Genomic DNA, 18,252 nt, shown 5'->3' with positions numbered 1-18,252 from the left:
AATGAAGGAGCTTGAGAAATCAGCCCCTCCACATCAATTCTCCTGGCTCTCCACCAGACAGGGACTGCATCTATTGTAGCTTTTGAGATCAAAATGTGCTTTTTCTTTTAAATATATATATATATATATATAGGTCACAGAGCATAACACAAAATGCATGGCTCAGGGCTACAGGTGCAGCACAGGGACCAGCATTGCCACCTGCTGGTACAGGTAGGGGAGGGTAACCCATCACCCAGCCCTCCCCCATCATTTCTGGGCTCCAATAAGGTGAAGAGGAGAAGGAATTGCACTCCTTTGCCCTTGAAGAAGTGACGATTGAAATCCTTGCAAGGCCAATTTGCTCTGAAATCAAATGGCTCCAGCACACGTTGGAACATGGAAAGGTGTGAAGGGGGAACAGAGAAAGGGTGGGGGTCCCAATGTGCCCCCCTTGCTGTCAATGCTGCCTTCTCCCATGCAGCTGCACTGTGTCAGGGCTGGGAGAGGTTGGCACAGTATGGAGGGGAGGGGGGGAAATACAATGGGATGTAATATTTAATTAGCCCCAAGAGAACCGTTAATTGGCAGTCTTAATTTGAAGCCTTGCCAGGGTCTGTTGTATCCCTACACTATTTAGCATAAAATGGGTCCTGAAGCTGATTTGTGGGTTGTGCTGATTGCAGTGCAGGTGAGGAGCTGCTGGGAGGGGGGGGCAATGGGAATGGGGATGGGATGGGATGGGATGGGATGGGATGGGATGGGATGGGATGGGATGGGGGCACCTGACCCATGAGCTTCCCTTGCCCTCTTTCATCTCTTATAAGGGGACACCACCACCTCCCCACTCCTGGCTTTGCTTCTGAGGGCTCATGACCCATATCTGGGTCCTTCTCAGACCTCATCCACAGCTTTGGGATGCTCCGGAGCTCAGAACTGAAGGCAGTGAGAACCAAATGGGTCCTTCAAGAGTGATGACGTGGAAAGAAATCTTGCCTTTGTGGTTTCCCCATCCAAAATACTTCGCCAACCCAACAGGAGCTGCACCAGCAGTTTGTTCTCACCCCACTTTCTCCATCCACACCTTTGCAGAGCCCACCCATTCCATGCCCCAACACCTGGCTCTGTGGGGCTTCAACCTCTGTAACAGCTCCTTGCAGTGCCCTCATTAGCACTGCTAATGACTGGCACTTTCCTGATGCCAGATGTGCTTGTTTTCCAGGGGAAGATGGCTCTCCCTTAAAGGCATACAGCCTTGGGTGACAGCAAACATGGAACCGTAGGATGGGAGAGCTGGGAGGGACTGCATGTGAACTAATTGAATTCATCCCTCGCCCCAAGGCAGGATCAAGTATTCCTATGTAACTCCTGGCAGATATTTGTCTGCCTTGTTCTTAAAAGCCTCCAGTGATGGAGATCCCACTGTGTCCCCGGGCTGTCTATCGCACTGCTCTAATAGTCCTTATTATTAGAAAGTTCCTTTTGCCATCCAGACAAAAATCTCCCTGGCTGCAGTCTGAGCCCATTATTCCTTGTCTTATCCACAGCAGACACCAAGAACAGACAATTCCTTCCCTCTGCCACCACTCTGGCTGTCTTTGAAGCTTTACATTGCTCCTTCCCTTGGGCTCTTGCTCCCTCGGACAGGCCGTGCTCTGTCTGCAGACACAGGGCAGCAGCAGAGCTACAGACCCACAGGCAGAGCTTCAACAGCATTATGCATTGAGCTGGGAGCCCAGACTTATCCATTTCCCACCCACCTTCCTGCTTTTCTAAGCTCCATCCCATCTCTTCCCATTGCACCCCCCTGTTCCCATGTCCCGGCGCTGCTCTCTGGCTCTGCCCTTCGTTAGGCTGCAGCTCCCATTTGCATGTTCAATATTTAATGGCAAAGCAGCCTGACAGATCTCTTCCTCCCCGTCAGCAGTCGGTGGTGTAATGATTGTTTTGTTTCAGGCTGTCAGCTCTGCAGGAGGCAGTTTGCTGATAAATCCAGGAGAAGGAATTTGGAGTTTTTCCACACCCACCCCTCTATTCTAAGCCTGTGTACGCAGGGTGTATATTGCAGGCAAGTCATTATTGATATCTAAAGGGGGATGCCATCCCCGCCCCTTCTCCCTGCATCCTGGTGGGGATCCATTTGTTTTAGCAGGATTTGGGACCTCCAGATGCTGCATTTCAGGTGTTCTGATGAATACAACAGGTGGAGGGGTGACGACACTTGGTTCTCCTATAGTTTGCACCATGCAAAAACACCTTAAAGCCCCACAGCACAGGGGATGCTGTATGTACCAGCAGAAGGGATGAGCCCCAGCTGTGCTCTGGCTCTATGTGCAGGTAGGACGATGCTCTCCATCCCTCTGACCCACCCAGCAGCTCCTCTTTGGCTCCTATGATTCACAGCAATGCTTTGAGGGCCGGCATTACGGCTCACCAAGGTTTTCAATTAGGGAAATTGATGAGCTGGATCATCCCGGTGCTGTTTTGGTCATCGGAAAAGCAGAAATAACAATGAGACCCATTGGTGTCTCCAGGGCAACATCCACCATCCAACAGGTTCGTGTTCACAATGCCCTTAATCTGCCATCCCCACTCACCCCATCACTGCTCCCCACACACCCCAAGCACTGCGGGTGCATTTAGGGCTCCATTGGGGAAATGCTCATGTTTTACAGGTGTAAAGCACCCAGGATAAATGCATTGCAATGGGTGGCAGCCCCCCCAAGCCCTGCTCCCCCCCCTCTCTCCTTGCCTGGGCTCTGTTTCCTCAAGATTCACACAAATTGTTCTTTTTATTTCTATAGCAAAATTGCCAGCAATTCTACTCAGTGTGAGCCCGGCAGCGCAGCATCCTGGGATTCCTCCTCTGCCTCCTCCTTCCACTCCCTCCATCCCTGCTCTTTGCACCCCCCCTTTTCCTCTTATCAGCAATGAGATCTTCTGTGTCCTGCTTCCTCCCTCCCTGCCCTGAGCTGTGCATGGCTCAGATGAGATGAGATTCCCCAGCCCCCATTACTCCTTGTTCCCACCCAGACCCCACTGCATCCCCTTGCCACAATGAGGTCACCCCATCCAACTTACCCAGCATCCTTCTTTTGCTAAGTGATGCTTAAAAAAGGCCCCATGGAGCACAACAGCTTGAGGTATCCTCCCTACCCACCCACCTTCCCTTCAAGGCAGGCAGGCACGAGCTGCCCAGAAATAGAGGCGGAGAGTCCCATAGGAAGCAGATGGTGGATGGGAGCAGAGCCTGGCTATCAGGTTCTCTGTTGGCTCTGTAGCCATGCAGTCGTGCTGTTGTCTCAGCCACAAAGCCCTGACTGAGCTGGGCTCTGTGGGATGACGAGGGGCTTTGCAATGTGGAAGGTGGGTTGGGAAGGTTTCCTCAATGCTTTGAAGCTGTGGTGCTGCTTGAAAGCAGCTCTGCTGGGGAATAGGAGGAAACCAGGAGGGGAGAATCTGCATGGGAACCAAGAGCCTTGTGCTGCAACCAGGCTGCAATCTCCTGCCACAGCCAATGCTTTTGGGTTCCCTGTTATATCTGCACTGGGGAAGGGGCTGTGGAGCTGAATGCAGCAGAAGGAGCAGCATGGAAGGTGTTCCTGCTGGATACAGGAGACCGTGGGCTGCTCGCATCCTTGTCTCTGTCATTGCAGGAAACCAACTTTCAGTTAAGCAGTGACTGCATGCAGGGTTTAATTAGCTCTGGCTGATGAGCCCAGCCCTGATGAGAGCACACCAATGGGAGATGTGACAGGCATTTCTGTCCTAAACAGCATCTTACTGGGCAAGTCTTTGTGGCTGTGAGCACCCACCCTCCTGCCCTGCTGCATTTCTGCACTCATTTTGGGGGTGCTTTTCACTTTGGCTTCCAGCTCAGCTCCTCTGCATTGAGCTGAAGGACCTGCAGGCTCTGGGCATCGCTCCCTGCAGCCACGTCTGCCAAGTCCCAGCTCTCATCCCTGCAGAGCTCTTCATCTGCCCCTTCCAGCTGCTGTCCTGGGGATCATCCTGCCTGGCTGTGCTGCATGGGAACAAAGGAGACAAAGAGCTACTGGGGACCCTTTCCCCACCATCTCCATCTGAACCCATCCCAGAGAAGCACTCACACCTTTGCCTGCTGTCCTCTTACAATGCAAACAGACTCATCTGCAGCACAAGGGGGGGGCAGCCAGGCAGGGACACGGCACCATGCAAAAGAAATGGAGGATGTGCCATCAGCACAGGAAGGCACAGAGGAGCGATGCAGTCATCGAACTTCAGCTTTTCAGGAACAGACTTATTTTCCCCCCTCCCCCCCAAAATCTTTGTACGTTTTTGACTTCTGAAAAGTTTTCCTCGTCTGTACTGGGATGAACCCAAGTTTTCTAGCAATCTTTGCCAAGAACCTTCTTTTGTATGGCAGGAGAGATAATCAACAGCCTTTAGATTGCCAAGTCCGGATCAGGGAGTCAGTGGGAAGCAGCAGAAAGCCACATGAGCTGCTCCTGCTCCTCATAGAGTGCTGCAGAGCTCATCAGTGCTGCCTTGTCCTCTTAAAGTCACTCTGTGCCTGGGGACAAGGGCTTAGGGACAAGGGGATGGGGACAAGGGCTTGGGGACAACCTGGTGCTGAGCTGTACACACACCCCCCAGCCTGGGTGGAAGGCACAGCCCATTAAACCCCTTCAGTCTTCCCTATGCTCAGCCCATGGGTGCTATGGAAGTGGCCCCGTAGCCCCTAATGGGGAGCTATGCACAGCTTGGGGATGGCAGAGCTGCTGGTGTTGGGGACCTCAGCCTCATTCCTCTGTTAGGAGCAGTGCTGTGTTTTTACCCCTCACACTTCTGACACTTCCCCCATCCCTTGTGACCCAGATTCCTGGTTCCTTCTGCTGCAAAAATAGCCTCCAAACTCCCTCTTTTCAGACATCCCCACCCCCTAAGCTGCCCCATGGTTCACAGGCACACCCCACCCTCCCCACTGGGTGAGCCCTGGTGGGAGCCCTGGGCAGCAAAGACCCCAACCCTGGGGTAGGAGAGCCTGGGGAACCCATCTGCCCAATGCCCCACAGAGCAGAGTGGGGAGCAGAGGGGCTGAGCTCTTGCTGTGTCTCATGCTCAATAACATTCAGTCCTCCCCTCTGAGTCCTCTACCCCTCTCCTTTCCCTTTCCTCTTCAGTTGCTGCAGACAGCCCCGTTCTGCTGCTCTGAGCAGAGCTGTGGCATTTACCCATCAGCAAGGTGTTAGCCATGACTCAGCCTGTTCCTTGCGCTTCCCCATCCACAGAGCCTCAATCTTAACAACCCCATTTCTTTCCCTTTGCTCACAATATGCCACAGTTTCTCTCTTTCCCACCCCTCTGGAGCCCAACTCAGGGTCCTACCCAACTTATCCCCAGCAACACGAGGCCATCCCTGACCTCAACACGCATCATTTTACCCCCATTGTACCCATGCTGGATGCTGTGCCAAGCTGGCTCTTCTGGCCCAGCAATTTTGCTGCATTGCTCTTCCCTTTGTGCCTCTCTGCTGTTGTTCCTCCTCCCAGCACACACACACACACACACACCCCAAATAGATCAGCTGCTTCTCGTGGCTTTCCATGACCTCTCCCTGCTCAGCCCAGCTCTTCTCCTCTTTTAACTGTCAGCTGCTGCCTCAGATCAACCTCTGATAATGCGTCTCTGTTGGCCGATGGCTGAACCTCCCTCAGCTTTCTCATAAGCTGGTGGGGCTTTAGAGAGTCCCAGCACTGCATGGAGGGCAGCAGGGGGTCCTTCAGAGCACACAGCCCTCCCAGACATGGAGACTGTTGCAATACTGGGGAGCTGAGGTCACCTCCATCATCCTCCATCAAGCATCCAAGAGACTCCTGGCTGTCCTCCCCCAGGATCCATATAAAACCTCCTGTCTGGTCAATGCAAATATTGGTCATCACCACCATCTGCAGAGATGCTGCATCTAATAAGACAAAATCCTCTTAAAGCTGCATGAAGCCTTGAGGTTTCTCCCCAGCACTGTGTTCAGAGGGATCCCATCCCATGTGGATGCTGAGCCTGGTGCCTTCCTGGCTGCTGGTGGCACTGAGGGCTCAGGGGGTGGCACTGAGTCCCCCACCTTTGCAATATGGGGCCACGCTCAGCCCCAAAATGCTCAGCCCCCAAACCAAGCCCAATGGAGTGCAATTACAACTCACGGTCACAGCTGTCCTCAGTTGCTATGGAGACTTTTCCTCATCCCGATGCCCAGAGGAAAGCAGTGCACACACAGTGATAGGGGCTGGATGGGGGGCTGCTGCTTGGTCCTATGGGGTGGGCAGCACTTGTGGGGCAGGGCCTGGACCCAGCTCTGCTTTCTGTGTGGTTTCAATGTCGGAGCAGAAGTCTTTGCTTCCCTAATAGCAAAAGGGATCCCAATGCATCACTCCAGGTTGCTCTTCTCCTTTGGGTTTTGCACTTCTGCAGCTTCAGCCCCATTGAGGTGGGGTGCTGGGGTGCAGGATGAGGCTGTCCCCTCTGTACCCTCTGCTTGCTGCACCCACAGGGCTGCAGGATATGGGGTGCTGAGCACACAGCAGCTTTGCAGCACAGTTGACGGGCTCTGAGCAGCTCTGCCACTTCCCTGCATGCTCCAGATGGGAAGGGACGTGGAGGCTGCAAAGGGCCCCGTTCTGAGACAGCACAATCTATTTGCTTTGCTCACACGTCTGCCAAATACATGTATTATTTAGCTGTTATTAAGCCCTCACCCATCACTGCGAAGCTGGGCGGCCGGCTCCTCCTGTTTGCATCCCACGTGGAGCGGGTTGGGGAGATCCTTCAGGTTCTGCAGTGTTTCCCTTCCACAAACTGTTTTCTACTGCCCACCCAGCTTCGTCCTGCAGCACTTCAGCTTCTCTATGTGCTCCCATAGGGTCACTGCTGGGACACTGCAAAGCCCAATAATGGAGGGACCTGGCGAAGCCCCACACCCTTGAACTGGAGGGGGATAATATGGACCATATCTATGCTTAATGTGCATGATGGGGTGCATTATAGATGGAAATGTGGGGCCAGTGTGGGCAGCACTGGGCAGCAGGAGGCTGAGATCACGTGCAGTGGGGGGACAGATGTGTGTGGGATGGCTCTGCAAAGCAATGTTAAAAATACAAGCAAGGCAGACACCGATGCTTGGGATGCTCAGAGTCTGCTTGAATATCCCCCAACCCAGGGCACACCTGGGGGTTCCTCTGCCCTCCTTTCCCCCTCCCCAGCCCCGTATCCATCTAGTGCTCATCAATGCTGCTTTAATCACCTATGGAAGAGATGTTGAGCTTGAAAGATGGGGGCACAGACACATGGGGCTGCTTCTTTGGGGTGGGTTTGGTATTGCCTTCCCTGAAGCTCTGTGTTTAATAAAGGTGTGTGTCCATCGCACTCCCCCAGGTGAAGTGACAGTGGGATGGATAAGAGGAAAACATCTGATACATCTAAGAAATGGGGGTTTGGTGCTGATACCTTATCAGCATCGAGGTGTTAAACCCCTTGGAACAACTTGGTTGCAAGGAGACCAGCAAAGGTCCATAACCCCTCTGCTGATGAGGATGAAGTGCTTGTTTAATACGTTTTAGCTTTCAGATATTTCTCCTTAATGTGTTTTTGAAACGACTGCGGCTCTGAAGGGAGTATGTAACTTGTTAGAGAATAGATGTGCCGATTAGGCTGCTTTTCAGCTCGTTTAGAGACGTCTCAGCACCTCCCTTGGATCTGCTGTGATCAAAACTGCTGCCTCCCTACGAGCCAGCAGCTGTCAGTGCTGCCCTGGGCGGGGGCTGGCATCGCTGTGGGGGTGCTGGGGGGGCAGCTTTGGGGCTGTGCAGGTTGTCCTTGCTGGGTTTGATATCTGTTCTGGATCTGAGTGGCTCTTGGTGGCCCTTCATGTATTGCAAGGGAGCATTTTTCACTTTGCTTATTGAGTTTTGCCCTGACGTTCTCTATCTCCCACCCTATGGTGACCCAACCAGTAGCAGCGTGGGGTCTGCAGTGGGGAACAGTGGGGAGAGGGGGGGGGTCTGTCCTCTGCAGGGTATCTGCTACCCAAGGTTTGGACCTTCCTGGCAGCATCTTTGCATTCAACAGATCAGGGCCAGGTCCTCAATGAGACATTTAATGCCAGGGGGAACAGGGACACAAACCAGACCATTTCACTCTGCATTATAAGCACTTCACCTCTTATTACATCTCCAAAGAGCTCCCAGGTCTAACAGCAGCTCGGGGTCTCTTTCCATCTGGATTTTCATTCATGATTTTAGAGCTCCCTCTCTCCTTTCTCCCCCCGCCCCGTGGCAGGACACTGTTTCAAGGCTGCAAATTGAGGCTGTGTTGGCATGAAGTGCATCACCAAGCAGGGCCAGCCTGCACGTTGCCCCCCCTGGCCTCTGCTGCCGCCAGCAGCACGTCAGCCCCATCAAGATGCACTTTGCTGCTGCTACAAAAAGGGCTTTTGCCCCACGGACGTGCTCTAATGGAGCAGCTCTCCCCATGCCACTGGGCAGCAGCTCTCCCTTAATGCAGCGCTGCAGGGGAAGGGGCTGTTGGGGTGAGTTGGGGGTCTCCCCATTGCTGTCCCCAGACTGGAAAGGACTGCTGGTCCCACAGCCCCCAGGGATGGGAATCACGCTGGTTTTGGGGAGGGGGAATCTGTGAGCCCACCTTGTCAGTCCTGGAAACTGCATCTCAAAACACCGCTTGCATTTATTGTTCCTGCTCTGTCCCTGCTGTTACCTGCTGGTCTGCAGGGTGGGGTTTGGGGTTTTGTTTTGGTGCCAATCAGGGCGATGTGCCCCTGGACCCCTCCGTGCATCCATTGCACGGTGACTGGGTAGGGGCTGCTCTCTGCTCTGCAGCACGGCTGGACCCCCCCTGCATGGATCCCCCCATTCAATCACAGCGCTTTGCTGCAGAGGGTCTTTGGCTGCTCGTGGGGGGCTGACAGCTGCCATGCAACTGGGAGGTCGAGCTGGATGCATTCTTTAGGAGCTGCTGGCTCCGTTGCTGGCAGCACCCACCCCATATTTTTCCCGTCCCCCTCCCCTCAATCTTCCCTTACAACAAGATCGATACCGCACATCCCTGCATCTCGCTGCCCACCACGCCCCTCTCCCATGAGCTGGGCAGCTGCTGTTCCTACTGTCCCCTGCTGTGGCCGTTCCTCCTTCACCCACGGCCGCATCCCCCGGGTATCTCCGCTTCTCCGACCCCCTCCCCCCCGCTCGCCCATCAGCCCTTCTAGTCGCCAGTCTCCAAATCTCAACGTCGGGGACCTTTAAGAGGGAGCTGAGAAGGGGGGAGCGTCTCCCCGCACATTAATCTATCATGAGCTAATGTGTTTTTCCCATTTGTTCCTTTGTACAGAGCCGGGTTGCGCGCTCCCACGCGCACACACCCGGCGCGCTCCCGTTCCGTCTCCGTTTCCCATGCGTGGCCGGGCCTGAGCCGGCAGAGAACGGCAAGGAACGATCGGAGGGAGCGAGCGGAGGAGCAGGATGGGGAATACACCCTCTCAAGGCATGTCACTCTCACTATGTGCATCCATTCTTAAGTAGCAGGTATTTTGTTTTTATTCGTGTGGTTTTTTTGCCTTTCTCCTCCTCCTCCTCTCTCCAAACGTCGCCCCGGTGCAGCGCTGCCGATGCTCGTCGGGGGTTTATGAGCTGGTGCCGGTTTGAGGGGCTGTACCGGTTTATGGGGCTGTACCGGTTTATGGGGCTGTACCGGTTTATGGGGCTGTACCGGTTGTTTGTGGGGCTCGGAGATGCGGGGCTCGGGGTCGGGGTGTGGGCTGAGCTCGGGGCCGGGCGTTGCGGGGTTGGATGGGATGCTCGCAACGATTCTCTTTGTGCCGACGGTTCCGAAGCGTTTTGTTAAACCCCCGGACCGGGTTTCGGGTTCTATTCCCCTGCAGACCCCCCACCTGCAGACCCTCACTTGCTTCTCGCCCCTCGTTCGTTGCCCGTTGGGTACAATGGCAGGACGAGCCGCTGCGGGTCGCCCCTCCGAGCTATTTTCAGCATCCTTTTAGGAGGAGGAAAAAAATCTGGCGCATCCCGGGCTGGGTTCGGGCGTGGGGGGAGGTGGCGGGGAGGGAAACTTAAAATAACTCCAAAGGCTGCCTGCCTGCCTCCCCCCTCCCCCCACCGCGCCGTGCAGCGGGTCCACCCCCAGCGTTAGGGGCTGAAGGGGGGGGGTTGGGGTCGCGGCGTGGGGCTGCGGTGCCCGTGGGTGGGGGTCCCTTTGTCTGCCCTCGCCGCGGGCAGCGCCCAGCCCTCGCCCCGCAGCCTCTCCCCTCTTTGTTCTCTGCGATTTTGCTCTGGCTGCGGTGAAGCGGGTGGGGAGGGGGATGCTGTGCCTCCCCCCCCCCCCATCTTCGTGTGTACCCAACTCGTGGGGAAGTTGGGTTGTGAGTGGCCGTGGGATCGAGCCCTGCACTGGGAGCAGAGCCCTGGGGGAAGGGGGGGGGCAGGGGTCTGCATCCAGCCAGCTCCTATCTGGGGATGGGAGGGAGGGGGCTCCGGGCTGGGCTGATACCTGCGTGCCCCCTCCCCTGGCATTAGAGGAATTCACACGCAGGGACCCCGAGCTTTCTTATGATCTCCCTACCCAGCTCTGGGGACATCCATATTTCTCAGCCCCACCGTGACTTTAGTGCTGGTGTGGGGGCTGCTGTGCAGTATCCAGGCTGCCCGAAGCCGCCTGATCACTCCCACCCCAGCGGTGGCTCTTCCCTCATTTTAATGAGGAACGCATTTCCAATGTGCTAATTATTTCCCACCAGACTGCCCCTGTAGCCTCCAGCATTTGCATGCCTATGGAAATGGCTCCGTGTGCTCCTAACGGGCACCTGGGGACAGCGGGTGGGCTGCAGACCCCCCGGCTATAGCAGGGCTGCCTTTGTGCCATAGGGCCTTTATTTACCAGCAGCCAGTCCCCTTGCTCTGCTCGTGGCTGAGGAAATGCCGCTGTGTGCTGGGCTGGGGTGGGCAGTGTGTTTGAATCCAGCAGTGTGGGTGATGCTGGGTCCCGTTGTGGCCATCACCCCTGGCTGGTGCTGCTGGTGCTTGTGGTTGTGTTGGTGTCAAAGCTCCCTGTGTGACCTTGGGCATGCTGCTTGGTACACAGTGCTTCAGAGGTGGGGATTTGGCTGTGCCCCCTCCCCCAAATCCTCCTCCTCCTCTCCATCTCCTCAGCCTCACAGCCAAGGCCCAGCTGGCAGGAAACACCCACCCATGCCTTTGCTTTTCATTTTCCTCTAAGAAATTCTCCTTGCTGATGCCTTGCCATGAGAGCAGGGGTGCCCTGAGTGGGAGCTGCTTTGGCATCGACCAGAAGCTTTGGTCCCTATGGGCTGTTGCCATGGGGCTGGACCATTCCTCTACCACAGCGAGTGGGGAGGAAAGATGCAGCCCAGTGGTGCAGGCTTTAATTATAGAAATTGATTCCCCTCTTTGCCATGCATCGATCCCAGCCGGGGCGCACAGCAGCTCCCTGTGCCCCAGGGATGCTGCCTGGAATGCATGGATACGCATGCACTGTGCCCATGGTGTGGAGCAGGGATGGGGCTGTGGGGCACATCCACACACAGCCAGGGAGGGGATCTCAGAGTGTTGAACCCATAGAGGAGCCCATAGAGGAGCCCCCAGGGTGCTCTGTACATAGACAAGCCTGCTGAGGCTCCTGCTGTCAGAGTGTTATTTCCAGCTGTGCTGGGGAGAAGCGGAGGGAGGCTGCAGGCAGGTTTGGAGAAGCCCTTGGGTGTGAATGGGGAGGAGAAAGGATGCAGCTCACCTCCAGCTCTAAAGGATCCTCTTGCTCTGCCCCGTGATGGGGATATCTCCCCAGACCATCCCAACTGGGCACGAGCTGCTGGTCCCAGCCCAGACCTCTGTGCTGGTACCCCCTGCCCAGGGGTCTGCACAAAGCAGCGAGCAACACTTGGCATCACTTGGGAAGCAGCAGCTCTGAGGGGAGAGCTCACTGCCACCCATCAGCTGTGCCTGCTCCCATCACAGCCCTTGTTAACCCCCCCCCTCTGGTTGTGCCAGGCTGCAGGTGCACGGAGCCTCAAAGAGGCACTCAGAGAAAGGAGCTTAAATGCTTGTTAAAACGTTACTGATTTGCTCCTCGCCGCCCAATGGGGATAATAAAACTTTGCCGTCAGCTGTTTTTATGTTGTTTTCCCCTCCCCCTGCACGGTTTCCACTTTCAGAAAGGGGGAAATATATATAAATATATATAATAAATGCAAATGAAGGGTTTAAATTCTATGTATTCATCTCCAACAGAAGGACTGATGGAGAGGGCCGGGTGGGGGCGGGAGGAGGAGGAAGGCAGGGGGACAAACACTTGTGGTTGGTTTGTTGTTCTCTTCTCCCTGTGCTGAAATGCTCTGATTGCAAAGGAAGGGGGGGGGGATGTTAAGGGATGAGGATGGGTTTGAGCTCCTTGCACAGCTCATGGTGCTGTGTTGGGTAATGGAGCTTCTGCTCTCCATCCCCAAAGAGGGAACTGGTGTGGCAGCCCCAATAGGGGAGGTGACATGGACAGAAGCTGCTTCTTGTGCCAACCCAACCCCACAACCCTTTGCTGTGATGGCCAGAGGAGCTGTGAGCAGAGCTCGTGTCCCCATGCTGCTCATCCTGGGCTGCAGCACAACCTGCAAGTGGCCGCTTTGGCTGCTGGTGTAGGATCTGCTCCTGCTCTGCTTGGCACGTTTCAATTACAGCCCATTAAAAGCTTCCTCGTCTCAGGAGCTGCCCAGATTTACAGCTGCCATCCCGTAGCTCAGGGCTCCGGCTGTGTCCGATGATGCAGCTCTGGCTCAGGGCTGTGCTGGTGGTGTTTTCCTCGAGAGCACCTTGGATGTAGAGACATCCAGACCTTCAGGCTGGTGGCTCTCATTTGTCATCCTCATTACCAAGGATTCAGGGATGCTCGAGGTGCAGAGGGGAGGCTGTAACCCCCAACCCAGAAGTGAGACTCAGGATGGTGGTGTCAAGTAGTTGCTGTGGCATCTGCCTTGGGTTATGTGGTTTGGTTTTTAAATGGGATGCTCGGGGTTGAAATGGGACTGGAGGCAACACGGCGGTGGCTCATATGGACCCGGTAGCGTGGAGTGGGTGCAACGGGATGTGGATTCAGAGCAATGTTCTTCCCATTGTGGGATCCCCTCTGTTCACCAGAGCGAGCAGGGGGGCAGAAGGGATGGAAAGGAGGGGGTCACATCCAGGGCCTCGCAGTGGGAGCTGAGCACAGAGCGATGCGACCCACCCTCTCCAAAGGGCAGAGCTGCTCTCCTCCTCCTGCAGCGCCATCTCTCGCCATCTCCATCTTCATGGGCTCAGCCGGGGCTCAGCGCCCGTGGAGCCGAGGCGGTGCGGGTGTGAAGTCCCACCTGTCAGCAGCTCCTGCTGCGGCTGCTGGAGCGATTGGCAAGGGCAGAACTGGAGACGGATGCGCTCCTCTCCCGTGTTATTTGGAGGGATGCTGTCACGGCACTCAGGGCTCCTATTTGGCTCGGTGGTTTTATGGTAATGAACGAGCTCTGAAAAGAGAAGGGGGAAAAAGTGTCACTTTGGATCTTCATGCATGGAAAAATACAGCACCTCCTTCCTGCAATTAGAGCTGGATCTCCGGGAAAGCACATTGCAGGCACGGACAGCCAACCTGCAGTGGCACTGATGGCCCCCCAACCCTCTTTATCCACCCCTGCCCCCTCCTGCCTTCCCCATCCCACCCCCAGCAATGTGCCATTCCCCCATGAGGATCATCCAGCACTGCCTACATTCCTCTTTGCCCATCCCCACATCGCAGTGCCCACAGCATAGGGGTCCTGCCAGCCCTGTGGGGATCCCCTCTGGATGTGGGGATGTGATATTTAGGGTCAGTCCTAAATGTCCCCGATGCCACCATGAAGTGGCAGAGCAGAGGCAGCACTGCCAGCTCAGCCGTGCAACAGGTGATACCCCAACAGTGCCTGAGGACGCGGAATCTGTCTCGTTTGGGGAGGATTAATGATTCTGACATCGTTTGAAAAACATTATATGGCTCATTAAAAACACATTGCCCAGACCAAACAGAGCTGGTGAGTGTTCCCACACCGCCAACCTCCTCCCGGTACCAGTCTGTGCCATCTCCCTGCACCCACTGGGCTGTGAAGATGATGGTGAAGCCAAAGGCTCAGCTTAGACCATGCCCACAGGGCACACAGAGGCAGCCTTTGCTCTTCTCCCTCCTCCAGCTGCTCTTGGGGAGCCCTACATCCCCCCCCTCCCATATCCCAGGGCATCAATTCTGGGGTGGGATGGAGGGGAGCAGTGTGTCCCCGTCTCCCATGTTCCTCCTCCTCCCTCTCTCCTTCTCCACTCCATTTCAACTCTCTTTGTGACCGGGGAGGGGGCAATCAAAGAGGAGAACAGTTTGGGATTTTCAGTCCTTCCTCATCTGCTGTGCTGCCAGAGAGGCAAAGCCTCTGAAGGACACTCAAGGGCACTGCATGGCACTCCCACTGCTCCCTGCTCTGATCCCAGCCAAAGCATCCCTGGGAAGGCTGAGGTGCTCCACAAGTGATGTCGGGCTCTTTCCATCTCCCAGTCCCAAGGAAGAAATCCATCATCACACTGAGGGGCTCAGGAGGCCAATCCTTGGTGTCCTGGGGCAAAGCAGGGTCCAACCCATAGAGCAGCATCTCAGCTTGGGGGCCAGACCCTCTTCTTTTTCCTCCTCCTGGTGCCCCCCACCCCATCCTCATAAGGGTTGCTCCATCCCATGGCTGCCAACCACCACAAATTCACCTCTCGGCATTTCCTGGCACATTCCAAAAACACAACATCAATAACGAAACCCAAAGCTCCGTTATCACAACCAATGAACAAAGCCCATTTCGGAAGGATTTTTCCACTTTGCTGTTTCTCTCCCATTACGCTTTTAGGATGATTTACTCACTCTGGGTGTGAAATCCATTCACAGACCACGAGGCTTTGGATGAGCACCATGGGGTGCACGGCACCTCCCTGTGCCCATCTCAGCTCTCCCATATTCAGGGGGCAACACTGGGGTCCCTACCCATAGGGTTCAGCCCAGCTCCCCACCTCACCCCACGCTGCCATCCTCAGATACCTCCTGCTGCTGCTCTTTTGTTTCGGACTCATTATGTGTTTGCTTGCTCTGATGTATTTATTTATTCCCCTCCATCCCTGGCGAACTTTTCCGCCCGGATCACCTTCATTCATGAATCTCCTCCTTTCCTGTCCCTAACCAGGGCTCGATCGAATTGCAGGAGGAAAGAAGCCAGGACTCTGTTCCCTTTGTTTAAAGTCACCAGGTTAGTACCGGGGATGGGGGCCAGCACTGTGCTCCTGCCCACCCTCCTTGTGTCATGTTCCATGTCTGCTCCCCATAGACCCATAGGAAGGCATCGTGCCCTGCTGCCCATAGGGAGATATTGACCCCCACCCTCTCTGCAGGATGGAGGGGGGGCTTTTTGCTTGGACCATTCCTTCAGATAGAGGTGTTGCCCCCCCCACCCCAGCACAGCCTGCAGGGTTTGGGCTTTCCTTGCTGGGATGGAATGGGAGGTTTCTGCAGGGAGAAGAAGCAGCATGGGGCTCTGCGGGGGTGATGTGAGAAGGCAGGTGCCTTCATTGGGAGCCAGCTGTGCAAGTGTGGATGGCTTAAGAGGAGCTGTGAGAAGGAAACGAGGTGGAATCTGTTCAGTAGCAACCCCTGCTGGGTCTGGCCTAATAATAGATTTTCTTTCTGTGGCATCTGTTGGCCTATGATGGGCTGGGTGGTGTTTGTATCGCCAGATATATCAGCAATTATGGGGCTGAGGGTGCACCAAAGAGTGCCTGGAGGTGCTTCAGCATGGAGGGGTGAAGGGAAATGCTGCTGTCTGTGGGTTCAGTGTGGTCTGTGGGCTCTGTAGGGTCTAATGGATAAGTAAGGTCTGTAGGTTTGTGGATTTCTATGGGGTCTGATGGATAAGTGGAGTCCATAGGGTCTGAGGGCTCTAAGGGGACTGAGAACTCTATAGGGACTGAGGGCTCTGTAGGGCCTGTGATATATAGGGTCTGAGGTCTTTATATGAACTGGGGGCTCTATAGGGTCTGAGGTCTCTGTAGGGTCTGTGGGCTCTTTCCATGACTGCATAGGACCATTCCCAAACCCAATTTGATCCCATCCGTGCTGTGCAGCCCCAACAGCGACTCTTGCAGCAGCACCAACCACCTGTGGCTGAGCTGGGGGTTGTCATTCGCATCATCGTGCCTTGATGTAAAGGTGGGAAGCGATGGCTGCCCTTTGGTGCAGGCTGTTCCGGCCCTGTTAGCACATCTGCCGTCTTCTGTCTGTGTTTCTGACGCTCCAGCTTCCAACTATCAGATCTTGTTCTGCCTTTGTCTGAACAAGATTAAAGCCCCCCCCCTCCCCACTCCCAGAAGCTGCATCCTCACAGGGGTGAGCACACAGACAGCACTGAGGTCACCCTGTGGCTGTGTAACGATGCCTGCTAATGAGCTCATCTCATGGCAAGAAAGAAAGCTTCACCCCTTCCCAAAAGCTGCCAACCCTGGCTGGGAGCTGCCCAAAAAAACCCCATTAGAAAGCAGGTAGTTCTTTTATCCTACATTGTGTCCGGTATGGCACAGGGTCACCCTCTATGGGGTCACCCTCTATGGGGTCACCCCTCCCCATATTGCTCTCTCCACTCCTTGCAGAAGATACTGGAGCAGCCCATACTGAGCGCTCACACCCCATCACAGCTCCCCCCAAAGAGGAATCATTCACAGAGTCAACGGCTTTTTAATATCTCCTCTCTTGAAGTCAATTTTCAGTGCACTCATTTGCCTTTTAATTAAAATTATTGCTTCTCCCTCGCATGCATTTCCCTCCTTGCTTCTCCAAGCTGCAGCTTCCCCTGCTCCCCCAGTGCTGGATGAGCTTCCCAGCTGTTGGCTGCTCCTGGGCTGGAGCTGCTCTGCTGCCTCTGCTCATTGCTCTGCCTTATGCATGAGCAAAGCATGGGGTTAGCAGGAGCAGGCAATACAGGGCTGGGTGCTTCCCCTTCAGCCCTGCTTAGCTTGGGCTGGTTGAGTTCAGAACCCTATTGCAGCTGTTTGGATGCAACCTGCTGCTGCCAGCACGGGGCAGGGGGGCACATAACCCTGTGCTGAGAACATTGAGCCCCCAGGAGCAGCCATTGAGCTGATGGGGGCTGCTGGTGGGGTGGGGGTCCTGGACTCATCCTTATAGCCAAGCTGGGAGCGCCACGGCCTCAATCCTTGTGCACTGTCTGCAGCTCAGCACTGACAGGTGCCGTGCTGACGAGCTGCAGACTTGTCAGCGCTGGTGATACACCTATAATTACTGTCTGATGTGCCAGAATTAGACTGGGAGCCGAGCGGTTTGATGCAGACATGAGTGTCCTTGGCTGCCAACGGGCAGATGGAGAAATGCCAGGCTGCAAGTAGAGCCCACCCAGGGGCTGGCAATGATGGGGGGCTGCATCCCACCCCCATAGGATTGGATTGTGGGGGGCATAAACCCAGACCCCATTGCCTTGGCTGAGACTGGCCATAGGGCAGGGCACGATGCTGCCAAGAACCAACAAATGGGAATGATTCAGAATCATTTAGCAGCTTCTGCTTGGGAAAAGAGAGAGAGACCGGGACCTCAATTAAGCTATTTGTAAATTGTTAATTCAAACTTTTCACTCAGATGCCTTAAATTGTTCCCTCCTGCAGTTTACAAATGGGTAAAGAGCTCAGAAATAGAAGTGGAGCAGTGGGGAAATGCCATTTAGTTCTCGTTTTAGGTGGTGGTAATAGCACTGTAGCTAACAGCGCTGTGGCTTAAATCAGAGCCAACAATGGCACGGAGGATGGGGGCAAGGGGAGATGTGCAGGGCCCTGAGTGACCCATGGGCATTGAGTATATGGGACACAGGGCTGCCAACCCTCCGTGTGCTGAGTTTCACAGCTCTGTCACTTCTGTCCCTCCTCTGGGCCCCTTCTTTCCCAGGGAAGGACAAACACTCTCCTGTTGTGGTGATAAGATCGTTCCTTGCCTTGCTGGCAGCGTGTCACATCCCATGTCACCAGCAAGGAGTGTCTGCAGGCACTGAGTGCCACCAAGCACACGGTGTGTGACATGTGTCCAAGCATCCCTGGGAGCAGAGATTCACTGCTTTCGGATGGGGACTGAGCTTGGAAAAATAAGGAAGGTGGAGGCAGCAAAGGATTCATATCCTGTACCCCC

At 55.1% G+C, this 18,252-nt stretch overlaps 1 protein-coding gene across 4 annotated transcripts in view; it reads left to right on the top strand.

Moving 5' to 3' along the window:
• Nucleotides 1–9,280: 9,280 nt before the first annotated feature.
• SRCIN1 (SRC kinase signaling inhibitor 1) overlaps nucleotides 9,281–18,252 on the top strand; it is a 46,348-nt gene continuing 37,376 nt past the window's right edge. Inside the window, exons 1-2 of one of the 4 annotated variants that reach the window (XM_015885900.2) lie at nucleotides 9,281–9,507; nucleotides 15,257–15,319. In XM_015885900.2, the coding sequence (XP_015741386.1) occupies nucleotides 9,486–9,507; nucleotides 15,257–15,319 (85 nt within the window). In that variant the 5' untranslated portion in view covers nucleotides 9,281–9,485. Of the gene's footprint in view, nucleotides 9,549–15,256; nucleotides 15,320–18,252 lie in introns of all 4 variants that reach the window. The other 3 variants (XM_015885905.2, XM_015885902.2, XM_015885906.2) reach the window with 3 other exon arrangements.

This window comes from Coturnix japonica, chromosome 27 (assembly GCF_001577835.2).
Source record: "Coturnix japonica isolate 7356 chromosome 27, Coturnix japonica 2.1, whole genome shotgun sequence".
In the NCBI taxonomy this organism is placed as follows: Eukaryota; Metazoa; Chordata; class Aves; order Galliformes; family Phasianidae; genus Coturnix; species Coturnix japonica.
This window is presented reverse-complemented; position numbering and strand designations above follow the sequence as displayed.